Raw genomic sequence first — 12,959 nt, forward strand, 5'->3', positions numbered from 1 at the left:
TCATTCCTTGGTGTTTTGCCTCAGTAACATCATGGCTAGAGCCCCGTACCCAATTCTGGACATCACATTTTAATGGTAATATAACAGCTACTGGTTTATATTTTTAAGAAGGAGGGCAATACATTGAGGGATGGAGTGGGTACTACGCATTGCTTTATATACACATTATTTCTTGTCCTTACAACCACCCTGCAAGGTATACATTATTATCCTCACTCCACAGTTGAGAGAACTGAAGCTTGGAGAAGCTAGTATGTAGTACTTCTCAGTGGTTGAGCTGTGATTCAAACACATTGTCTTTATGATAAATAATGGTTGGAAGAACTTGAACCATTTGTGGCCAGTGATTTAATCAATTGTACCTCTTAATGAAACCCCAATAAAAACTCTAGACACCAAGGCTTGGGGGAGCTTCCTGGTTGGTGAACAAGTCAAGGAACCAGGTGGGTTACATGCCCTGACCCCACAGAGAAAGGGGTCCACGTCCAGGACCCACCCAGACCTCGCCCTGTGGGCGTCCTTTATAATAAAACTGTAATGGGTGAGTATAGAGCTTTCCTGAGTTCTGCAAGTCATTGTGGTGAATTATTGAACCTGAGGGGGTCGTGGGAAACTCTCAGTTTATAAAGGGCTGGTCAGAAGTGGCAGGTGGCTGGCACTGAAGTGGAGGCAGCCTTGTGAAGGTTGTACCTTAAACCTGTAGAGTCTGGTGCCAACTCCAGGAGGTGTCAGAACTGAATTACAGTCCACCCACTTGGGTGGAAACAGAGCCCACATCTTGCCAGGACCTTAGCTCTACCAGTTATGTGTGTGTGTCAGAGGTCATTGGGGATTTGGGGAGCTGTGAGATGCTATTCTGATAGGGCACCACATCCAGACACAGGCATCCCTCCCATGAAGTTCCCAAGAGAAAGAGATATAGACACAGGAACCATGGCAAATAGAATTCCATGTTTGATCAGCTGGGCTAGTGTTCATAACTCCCAATTCAAGGCTACCTGTTAGAACAAGCTAGAGCATGTGGTTGAAACTCAAAGCCTGAAATGGGCATCTCTCTCCCCTAAGTTTCAGCCCTAGCCAGAGGCAACTGTAATACCAGGGATTTAAAAAAAAAGAGGAAGAAAAGAAGGGAGCGAGAGAGGAGGGAGAGGAAAAGGAAGGAAGGAAGTGAGAATGACTGGGCTGGCTCTCAACCCACAGGACTCTGCCCACCGTTAACCTAGTATATAGGAAACCTAGTATATAGGAAATCTGGAGGTTGAGAAAAGGAGAGGGTAGGGGGAGTGAGGCTTCTCCAGCGTGGGGAGAGGGATTGGGACATCCTTTCCTCCTAGAGGGCTCGGCATACGGTAGACACTGAATCCATCACAGATCTGTCGACATCAACCACAACCGGGCCCTTAATACTGCCTGTGGCTCTTACTGTGTTTCTCTAGACCAGTGTTTCTCGACCAAGGGAGGCTTGGACCCCCAGGGAAGACTTGGCAATGTCTGAAAACATGTTTGGTTGTCATGCGTTGGGGGGTGCTTGTGTCATCTAATGGGTAGAGGCTAGGGATGCTGCCTGTCCTGCGATGCACAGGACAGCCCTGAACAACAAAGAATTTGCCAGTCCCAAATGTCAGTAATGTTGAGAAAACCTATCCCAGTCAGTGTAATCTCCTAGTTTCTCTAATTGTTTCAGACATTCTTCACTCTCCTCAGATTTCCAATCTCTAGCCCCTTTACTCTCAGCAAAAAAAAAAAATGGAACCATCAACTTTCCACCACCAAACCCAGTGACTTACCTGCATCTACACCCATCCTAGCCCATGTCTATTGTGTTACCTCCTAACAAGGGCCGATTCTTCCATGCATGCTCTCGTCCCCTATTCTTGCCCCAACTGGAGTCCCTCAGCGCAACTCTGATGCTGCCCCTGGAGTTAGCTCAGACCCCAAAAGGGCACAGTCCTAATAAGACTGTCCTTCCTTCAGATGCCAGCCGCACTTCAGGGGTCCCCAGGCCACCCAAACTTTTGACCTACCGGCCACAAATTGGGGGGTTTCCCAGAACCTCCTTAGGTTCAACAGTTCAACTCACAAAACTTGGGAGAGTGCTATCCTTATTGTTACAGTGTTATTATAAAGTATACACTGGGACTTCCCTGGTGGCGCAGTGGTTAAGAATCCGCCTGCCAACGCAGGGCACACAGGTTCGGTGGGGAACCTCTGGTCCGGGAGGATCCCACATGCCGCGGAGCAGCTAAGGCCGTGTGCCACAACTACTGAGCCCGCGTACTGCAATTACTGAAGCCCGCTCGCCTAGAAGCCCATGCTTCACAACAAGAGAAGCCACCGCAATGAGAAGCCCATGCACCACAACGAAGAGTAGCCCCCGCTCACTGCAGCTAGACCACACGCAGCAATGAAGACCCAACGCAACCAAAAAATAAAGAAAGAAAAATTTTTTTAAATTAAAAAAGTAAGTAAAGGATACACATCAGGACCAGCCAAACGAAAGACGAATAAAGTGAGGTCTAGGAGGGTCCCAGATGAAGAGCTTCTGTGTCCTCTGGAATTAGGGTGCATCACCCTTCCAGCACATGGATGTATTCACCACCAGGAAAGCACCACTGTCCAGATTTTTTATTGGGATTTCATTTCATCGACATGATTGATCAAATCATTGACCACGTGACTGAACTTAATTTCTAGCCCCCGTTCTCTACTCTGCTGATGTCGGGCTGGCCCAAAGCCTCAACCCTCTAATCAGTCGGTTGGTCTTCTGGTGACCAGCACCCATCCTGATCCACCTAGTTTGCATAAACTCAGATGTGTTCCTAGGGGCTGAATAACAAAGACACTCTGATAGCTTGGAAAATACCAAGTTCTGTGCCAGGAACCCAGGACAAAGACCAGAGAGATGCATGATTACGCCATTCTCTTCTACTTTCTCTCCTGCTCTACTGTTTTCTTCTCATCAATATTGCTCCCTTCTTCAAAGAAACAAAATCAAATTTAAAACCCTCCTACAGGGCTTCCCTGGTGGCGCAGTGGTTGAGAATCTGCCTGCTAATGCAGGGGACACGGGTTTGAGCCCTGGTCTGGGAAGATCCCACATGCCGCGGAGCGGCTGGGCCCGTGAGCCACAACTACTGAGCCTGCGCGTCTGGAGCCTGTGCCCCGCAACAGGAAGGGGCTGCGATAGTGAAAGGCCCGCGCACCGCGATGAAGAGCGGTCCCCGCACCGCGATGAAGAGTGGCCCCCACTTGCCGCAACTAGAGAAAGCCCTCGCACGAACTGAAGACCCAACACAGCCATAAATAAATAAATAAATAAAGTAGCTATTAAAAAAAAAAAATTAAAAAAAAAAAAAAACCCTCCTACAACTCCAAATCCCCCTCCAGCTAGTGCCCCATCTGACAAGCAACTATTCTAAAAGGTGGACCATATTTGCTGTCTCCATTTTTCTACTACTTTTCACTCTTCAACCCATTTCAGTCAGGCTTCTGCCTCTACTACCTGGTGGAAAATGCTCTTGCTAATCTCACCAGCAGCCTCTGTGTTGCTAAATCAAACTACTGTAAACCCCTCTTTTTAGTCCACCTTTCAGCAACGCCAACACAACTGACCACTGCTCCTTGAACCAATCTCCTCTCTCGGCTTTCCAGATATCACACACTCCAAGTCCCCCACCCCGCCCCTCAACTTCTCTGACCACTCTTTTTTAATCTCCTATAGTAACCCTTCTTGTTCTTCGTCTTCTACCCCACCTTAAACTACCCAAAACCCATCAATCCTAACCCTATCCTCATTTTACACTGTCTCCCTAAGTGATCTAATCCACCGCCAGCACTGTGTATGAGCTGACCACCTATAGCTACGTAAATCCAATCCAGGCTTCTCTGTTGACTTTCAAACCCATGTATCCAACTGTCTGCTCATTGGCTTCACGTGGATCCATCCCAGACACCTCAAACTCAACATCTGCAAAACTGAGCTCATCCTCTTACCCTCCAGACTTGCTCCCCCATTGTTGTTCTCTGTTTCCATAAATAACATCATCATCTGCCCCATTGCTCCTGCAGAAAACATGCAGGAAAACTCACTCACCTCCAAATCCAGTCACTCCTAAATCCTGCCGATTCTACCTTCTGAATATTGGTCAAATCTGTCCATGCCTGTTTGTCTCCATTGCCTTCAAATCCTAGCCACCATGATCTTCACTTGGCCCCATGGGATGGTGCTTCAGCCCTTCAGATGCCTTCCACTGCTCTCAGATTAAGTCCCCAGTCCTTAGCAAGGCCACCAAAACCTGCATGAAATGAGCCTCACCCATCTCACTTGCCTCTTTCCCCACCCCTGTCTTCCTGTTCCTGCCACAGAGCCCATCTGCTTTTCCCACTTTTTCAAAGCCCCAAGCACCATCCTTTTTCAAGGAGTTCTCAGATGCTCTTCCTCTATTTATGATACTCTTTGATTTCATGCGGCTAATTCCTGCCCAGCCTCAGATCTCAAATGAATTGTCCTTGGTAGGCCAGTCATAATTAATAATCTGTGTGATTATTAGTTTAGTATCTGTTCCCTCCTCCAGACACTGAAGGAAATCATGAGGTCAGGGACTGTTTCTGTCTGGTACATCATAGTTTTCCCAGCACGGACCGCAGTGCTGGGCAGATAACAGGCACTCGGCTAGAATTCGAAGATGGTTGGGACGACAAATGGAAAAATGAATTAATACCTGGTAGGGTTTCTCTGAGGGTGAAGTAATGTGAATGCCCTTAATACTAAATGGAAAATGCATGTTCATTCCGTTTCTCCTAAATGAATTCCTTAAATCCAATTTTTGAAGAACACCATTGCAGCAGTCAGATGAGATGTCCATTGATCAAAAAGGAGGCTCTTTCCCACGATGGAATATCCATTAGTAGATAGTAAATTAACCCATCTTGGTTCTGCTGTAGAGTCTTATTTATCAAAATTAAGCCCTTCAGCCCTACAGAGAACAAATGTGCTGAGATCTTAAAATAAACCATACTGAGAGCATCCCTGCTTATCACTAAATGCTTCCATTTGAGCATCTAAGGGGAAAAAAGTCCTCAATTTAAACTGTCTTTCAGTTTATGTCTTAGAATGTATTGCCATGAGCACCTGCTGGGTGGGATTTTAAGCTCTAAAGAGCTACATTAGTGACCAGCCCGGAAGGAACTGAAGATGATGAGCTTAGAAGGAAGGGAAGCCACTTTCAAACAGAACGTGAAGTTCATTCTTCTCAGTTATACACATACGTACACGATGACCGTGATCACATCTTAGCAACAAAGACCCGCTTGAAATGACGCCATCTCTTAAAATTCAGTTCTTCTCGTATATTATTGTCCAAGTCTCTCTCTTCGCCTAAACTCATCACACAAAATCACTAGGGCTCTTGGAAGGTGTTTAAGGGACCCATGTCCGTCCGGGAGCCCGGGACAAATCAAACCATACGTTCCTTGCAACAGCCCTCTTCCCCCCGCCGCCAAAATTAAGGTAAATGTCAAGAATAGTGTTGAAAAAACAAATGTTCCTTGGGATCAGAGGAGTTACTGGCTGATGGGCTCACTTGAACCTCAGGCTGTTTGGGGCACTAGTCAGGGAGCCTCCTTCATCACCCCAACAACTGTTTTCTGAGTCATTGGCTTACAGAGTGGGGGTCACCCACAGAGGACAGATTTCCTGGGCCTTGGACCCACGAGAGACAGATCAGAACAAGAACTGCAGCCGAGGAGACCTGGCGCAGGCACTAACTCTCCCTGGGCAGGACCTGCTATAAAACCATCTGATAGAGCCTGGAGACAATCAACCCCAGGCCCCGTCAGTCTGATGCCTCCTCCACTTCAACTTTTCATCTGGAATCCCTTTCCTCTCCTGCCCTCTCCCTCTTCACATGGTTGACCCAGAGTCCTGGAGAGGCAAGGCCAAGTGGTGCAGGGTCACTGGCTGGGAGTCAAACCACAGGCGATTTGTGCGCCTCTGCTGTGATTACCCAACTGAAAATCCCGAGGCATTGTTCTACATCCAAAGTGTTTAGCAACAAGTAATGTATTCTTGATAAATGGCAGGGTTTTTTCTTTTATATTAGGAAACAGCCGTGGAGGCTTTTTTTAGTACTTATTAAATGATTTTATGACTTTAGCCACTATTTTTCATCAGGACTCTTTCGTGGCAATTGGCAGAAATCCAACTCAATCTAGTTTAAGCAACAAAAACCAAGGGGGAGAGATTTATTACGGCACAAAACTAGGAAATCCAGAGGTAGGCTGCTTTCAGGCACAGTAGGATCCAGGGGGTTAAGCGAAGTCATCAAGATACTGTTTCTTTCTTGGGCAGTGTCCCCATGAGGTGGCAAGGACTGCCACTGGCTCTCTAGGCTAACATTTGTCACACAGCTGGAAATCTTAGTACAAAGGGAAAGCCCCACTTCTGAAAACGCCCCGGGAGGGCTCCATTGCATGCTTATACCTAAATCACGTAGCCGCACTGAAGAGGATGCCAGTACAGGTGGTGGGATCGGCCCTTTACAAACCACATGGGTGAAGAAGGCGATGAGGGATCAGTCCCCTCCTGGGAATGCACTTGAGTTCTGTAAAACATGCGGATCTCATATATGTTTAATAAACTTCCCACCCCGAATTCCTTTGAGGTCTGCCAGAGAGACGTGGCAGCAGGAGGGGTGGTGTTGCTACTTGACAGCTGGGACATTAATACTGTGACCCCAGGACAACCTAGGTCCGAAATCGGTGGCACCTACAGGATATACGAGTTATGTGGGTACCCATGGGTTGTCTCAGGATGGGGCAGAGAACCCACAGAAAAGATTAGACTTCCTGGTAAAGGGAGGACAGCAGCTTGGAGCATCTGAGAGATTGCTATAGACGTGACTTCTTTTGTTCCCACAGACTGGCAAAGACCTAGACATCCTGGTTACATAGCAATGTGCACTATGTTGTTGAGAAATCAGACTGTGTGTGTTTGGGCAAAAGAAGCAAAAAATATATATATTGATGACTTGTGCCCTTTAAAGGAATTTCTCCTAACTGTCTTCAGTATTCAGCTTTGGTTTCTGTTTATACAAAGGTGTTTCCATTACCTGTAAAGAAGGATTTTGAATATGCAAACAAAGAGGGAAGAGGGGAAAGAGAAGAGACCAAAGGAAATGAGGAGATGGAGCACTTTGGAATCTAAGGGGTTTAAATATCTCAGGGGCAGCATGGGATGGGACGCAAGGCCTTATGAAAAACTCTTAAATTTAAACATCCTAAGACCTTAAGATGTTTAAACCTGTTACTTTCCGCCCTCCAGAGCAAAGATGTGGCCAATCAGAGAGAGACGTTAAATAGTCTTAGAGAGAATCTCGTGTTTACGTGGCACACGGTGTAAGTTCTGACAGCACGAGCAGATATGCCGAGGAGGGCAGTTCTGCACAAGGAGATGGCTGCTCTTGCTGAATGAGGAGCATGCATTTTACAGCAAAAAGCTGACAGCAGAACAAGTTGTTATAGCCTGTTCCAGCCTTTTGATTGTATAAATGGACATGAACATCTTTTTATTCTGAAATAATTTCAAACTTACAGAAAAGTTGCAAGAATATTGCAAAGAATTTCCATAGACTCTTGACCCAGAGCACTGATACTGAATATTTGTCACGTTTGCTGTATCATCCCCCCTCTCCCCACCCCACCCCCCCATATGTTGTCCCTAGACCTTTTTTTTTTTGGAGCCTCTTTAGAGTAGATTGACTATATTGTGTCCCTTTGTCCCTTAAATCTTCCCTTTGTATTTCCTAAAAAAAAAAAAAAAAAATTAAGGCTATTCCCTTACTAACCACAGTACAGTTATCAAATTCAGGAAATTTAACATTTCATGTTGATAGAGTATATTTACATAAACCACAGCCCATATCCCAGTTTTGCCAGTTGTCTCAATGATGCCTTTACAGCGATGCTCTTTCCTGGCACCGGTTCCGTCCAGATTTGGACTTTGCATTTAGGCATCATGTCTCTTTCATCCCCTTTCCTCTGGAACATTTCCTCAGCCTTTCTTTGTCTATCAAGACATTAACATTTTTTAAAGAATACAGGCCATTTATTTTATAGAATGTCCCTCAGTTTGGATGTGTCTGATATTTCCTCATAATTCATCTCAGGTAATGTGTTTGGGGCAGGACTAAGCTGCCGTGTCCTTCTCGGGGTATCCCAGTCGGAGGCATATGGTGTCTATCGCCCCTCATTGGAAACATTCATTCTGACCGCTTGGCTAACGTGCTGTCCAGTTTCTCTCCTGTGCAGTTTTTTCATGTTGTACTTAATAATTCGTACAGAGATACTTTGGAGGGCTGGCTCTCCTCCCCCCAGGATGCCCTCTCAGGAGCCAGAGACATCAACACACAGCTTCTTCCCTCTGACTCTCAAAACTGTGAAACCTCAGCTAGGCACACTTTTGTGCAAAAGGGCAAATAAAAAGGCAGGAAAAGAAGCACATATCAGGACTTCCTGGGGGAAAAAGTCTAATTTCAGGATATAGTGGGGGTTTGTATATTTTGCCCAATCCCCTCTGTCCACCTTTTTTTTTTTTTAATAAATTTATTTATTTTTGGCTGTGTTGGGTCTTCATTGCTGTGCGCGGGCTTCTCTAGTTGCAGCGAGCGGGGGCTACTCTTCGTTGCGGTGCACGGGCTTCTCATTGCGGTGGCTTCTCTTGTTGTGGAGCACGGGCTCTAGGTGCATGGGCTTCAGCAGTTGTGGCACGCGGGCTTCAAGAGCGCAGGCTCAGTAGTTGTGGCGCACGGGCCTAGTTGCTCCGCGGCATGTAGAATCTTCCCAGACCAGGGCTCGAACCCTTGTCCCCTGCATTGGCAAGCGAATTCCTAACCACTGTGCCACTGGGGAAGTCCTGTCTACTGTTTTTGTGCTCAAAGTATTTTTTGTTGAGGAGAATGTTCAAAAGTTGTTCCCGTATGTAGCATGGTATGAACCTGGATACATCCATTTAGGAAAAATCTTCAACAATTCTATTAAAAAGGAGGTTTTCAAGATTCAATTTCCAGTCACCAAAAAGTTTTTAAAAGCAGAACATTCTGTTCTCTAGGACCCCAGTTAATCCAGATTTTGTTGCTTGTATTAAGTATTCATTTCCCTGAATGTTTTGCTGAATTTCATGAAGTATTGTCTTAGAACCTCAGGTTTTTTTGAAAGCCCTGTGTACCTGTGAATCCTTTTGCTTTGGAGACATAAAACTGCTTTGTCTTTTCCGATTAACTCTGAAGAATGTTGAAAATACTTTGCCCACTCTTTTTTATTTGAAGTATAGTTGATTTACAATATTGTATTAGTTTCAGGTGTACAGCAAAGGGATTCAGGTTTTTTTTTTTTTCGGATTATTTTCCAGTATAGGTTATTACAAGACATTGAGTATAGTTCCCTGTGTTATACAGTAACTCCTTGTTGCCCACCTGTTTTATATACAGTAGTTTGTACCTGTTAATTCCATACTCCTAATTTTCCCTCCCACCTTTGCCCACTCTTCTTGTCTCTCTTCCTCCCCCTTAGGAGTTAAAACAGGCACCACCCAGGCCAATGGTCAGATCCCCCAGGCAGCACATTCTATGAGTACTGTTCTCGGAGAAGCCCAGAGACATGTTGAAACAACCAAGGTAAGACCCACTTCTATCAGACTGTCACCTGTAAGCCCATATTCTAAACCATTAGCAGTAATCTAATAACTGTTCTTTTAAAAAGAGAAAATAGAGTTCCAACAATTCAAAAGTCACTGTAATTTCATTTAGATAATTGCTTCATATATATATATTTACCTTAAAGTTACATAGGCTAGAATGGAAAATTAAAACCAACTATCACAGCTTCGGAAAAATGTAAGAATGTTTTTTAATGCTGAGGATTGGTAACTATTTTTAGTTTAGCTACATTTATTTTGACTGAAGCAATTTTTTTTTTTCTTTTAATTTTTTATTTATTTATTTATTTATTTATTTATTTTTGGCTGTGCTGGGTCTTCGGTTCGTGCGAGGGCTTTCTCCAGTTGCGGCAAGTGGGGGCCACTCTTCATCGCGGTGCGGGGACCGCTCTTCATCGCGGTGCGCGGGCCTCTCACTATCGCGGCCCCTCCCGTTGCGGGGCACAGGCTCCAGACGCGCAGGCTCAGCAGTTGTGGCTCACGGGCCCAGCCGCTCCGCGGCATGTGGGATCTTCCCAGACCAGGGCTCGAACCCGCGTCCCCTGCATTGGCAGGCAGATTCTCAACCACTGCGCCACCAGGGAAGCCCCAGCAATTTTTTTTTTAATTTTTTTTTTTAATTTTTGGCTGTGTTGGGTCTTTGTTTCTGTGCGAGGGCTTTCTCTAACTGCGGCAAGCGGGGGCCACTCTTCATCGCGGTGCGCGGGCCTCTCACTATCGTGGCGCCTCTTGTTGCGGAGCACAGGCTCCAGACGCGCAGGCTCAGTAGTTGTGGCTCACGGGCCTAGTTGCTCCGCGGCATGTGGGATCTTCCCATACCAGGGCTCGAACCCGCGTCCCCTGCATTGGCAGGCAGATTCTCAACCACTGCGCCACCAGGGAAGCCCAGCAATTTTTTTTTTTTTCTTTTGGTTTAGTCAAGTTGTTTTAGCACTCTCTGAAAGTGGCACCTGCATTTTAAGTCCTTGGGATTTTTACTTATTTTTTCTGAATAAATTAGAGCAACATGTTAGTCAGAAGCCCTTTATTAAATGCTATCTGGACCCCGAACCAGATTAGAAGAGTACTGACAGGGTCCCACTATAAAATATTCATTATTGTATTTTTCTGTTAACGTTCTACATATGTCCTCAGGGTGACAGAGAAGAAAATACATTTTAAAATAATTTCCAAATTGGTATAACATTCTCCATAACTTTTTTTTTAGTAGAGGAGATTAATGAAGATTCATTTAAATCTATCTAAAAATTATAGCTAAAAGTTATAATTTAGTTATTAGTCCAATTGGTAACGACTCAATTGACTATACACGTTCCACTGAATATTTCCCGTGTATGATTCAAACCAGTCTTAAATGTGTTTCAGTAGTTTGCCACCTCATTCTCCCCTTTCATTTTGTCCATCAGCCAGTGGTGGGAACAGTTAAATCCTGTATTTATTGAGCTTCTTATAATTTTTGAAAACCACAATAGACCATTAAAAGTTGTTTCTCTAATATTCTTGTTAGCTTCTCAAGTCTGACAATCTCATCTTGCAGTGTACTTTCAGCGATTATTATTTTCATGGTTTTTGTAATGCCAACTGAAGAGAAACATTTTTAAATGCTGAAAGCAATAAAAGGATCCCAGAATAGAAATCACTTAACTATGTGTGAACACTAATTTCCAAACTGCCTGTTCAGAATTTTTTAAAAAATACATCACCAGTTAATTTCTTATCATGCTAAGCAGTTTAACTAAATAAAATAAACTCAATCATAAGGGCACTTTGTTAGGGGAAAAAAAAATTTCTAATCTCCAGTGGCAAGAGGTTATTAAGCAAAGAAAGAAATAAAATGAAAGCCTGATAAAATGTAAATTGCAATGATAATTATCACTAAAACAGAGGGATTCAATTCAGCTGCCTGAAACTCCAGGGGGAAGTTGCATTATATAAATAAGAGGTGAGCCAGCTCAGGAACAACCTAGAGTCTCAGGACTGAGGGACTGAGCCTCCCCCTCGGGGGCAGACGCTTCCTAAATCCGGAGACTCACCTGTCCGGGAACTGTCATGTCCACGTAGCCGTGTGGTCAAGAATAAATGCTGTTGTCGCTTTGTTGAAGGACAAGAAGCCCGGCCTCGGCAGCCACGACCCCGGAGCGCCCAGGGCCCAGCCCCTTCCCAAGTCCAGCCTGCCTCCGCCCCCTCCCATGCGACGGTCCTCGGACGTCGGCTGCGGCAGCCCAGGGATGCCCCCCAAGGCCAAGGGCGCGGCCGCCGGCTTCCCCGCGCCGCCCCTCGACCTCCTGCCGCCGCCGCCGCCGCCGCCCCTGGAGGACGACGATCTGCCTCCGCCGCCCCCCGACTTTAGCGACGCGCCCCCAGACTTCGTGCCTCCTCCACCGCCGCCATCGTTTGCGGTCGACGCGGGGTCCTCGCTGCCGCCGCCGCCCCCGCCGCCCCCGCCCGCCCTCGCCCCCGAAGCCGCGAAGCAGACCCCCGTGGTGGTCAAAAGGCCGCCAGCTCCCCCCAAGAGGCAGGCGAACCCAGGACCACCCGGCGGGGGAGGCGGGGAGCAGGATTTCATGTCGGATCTCATGAAAGCTTTGCAAAAGAAGAGAAGCAACATGCCCTAAGGGAAACCTAGAAGTGTCTTTGGGTGATGGGTGTAATCATTGCTAACCTCAAGTGCATTTTTGCTACTTTGTTTCCGTGACATCTTGTTCATTTTAGATACAATATTGAAGCATTCAGAGTAGAAATGCAAATAGGAAACGTCTCCCAGTTTCTCAAGTACATTCATAATCCTTAACCTAACACAGAATTTAGAATATCTGCCTGAATGTACATATCTTTCCTGTGTATTTCCACTTCAATGGATTTTATCTTCCCTTCCAAGTTAACTAAAATGATGTTTTATGTTCATTTATTTTATTATGTTATGAAGCATCAAATTAATAAAAGTTTAACTTTTTTTCCTTAAGATGGTATTTCTAGAAATATCAGTATAAATCTAGTGCAATATCAATTCTATTTTATAATATACTTGACCTTTTAAAAATCCTAGGCCTTCTAAAGTCTTGTTGATCTTCGACATATTTTCCATCTCCATCTCAATGACCTCCAGAACTTTCAGAAAAATCGAAAGAAGAAAAAGGGAAAACCAGGAGAGGTAGAGTGAATTTAGTTTCTTTGAGACTCATTGCTTGATTGATTGGAGCCTTGGACATACCCTAGTCTGGTTTTGGTTTTCTAATGGTTGAATAAC

At 45.4% G+C, this 12,959-nt stretch overlaps 1 protein-coding gene across 1 annotated transcript in view; it reads left to right on the forward strand.

Annotated features, from left to right (window-relative positions):
* APBB1IP (amyloid beta precursor protein binding family B member 1 interacting protein) overlaps positions 1-12,626 on the forward strand; it is a 102,243-nt gene extending 89,617 nt beyond the window's left edge. The window contains exons 14-15 of the mRNA XM_057542962.1: positions 9,568-9,671; positions 11,815-12,626. Coding sequence (XP_057398945.1) covers positions 9,568-9,671; positions 11,815-12,327 — 617 coding nt within the window. The 3' untranslated portion in view covers positions 12,328-12,626. The remainder of the gene's footprint in view (positions 1-9,567; positions 9,672-11,814) is intronic.
* Positions 12,627-12,959: the final 333 nt, after the last annotated feature.

This window comes from Balaenoptera acutorostrata, chromosome 3 (assembly GCF_949987535.1).
Source record: "Balaenoptera acutorostrata chromosome 3, mBalAcu1.1, whole genome shotgun sequence".
NCBI classification, from domain to species: Eukaryota; Metazoa; Chordata; class Mammalia; order Artiodactyla; family Balaenopteridae; genus Balaenoptera; species Balaenoptera acutorostrata.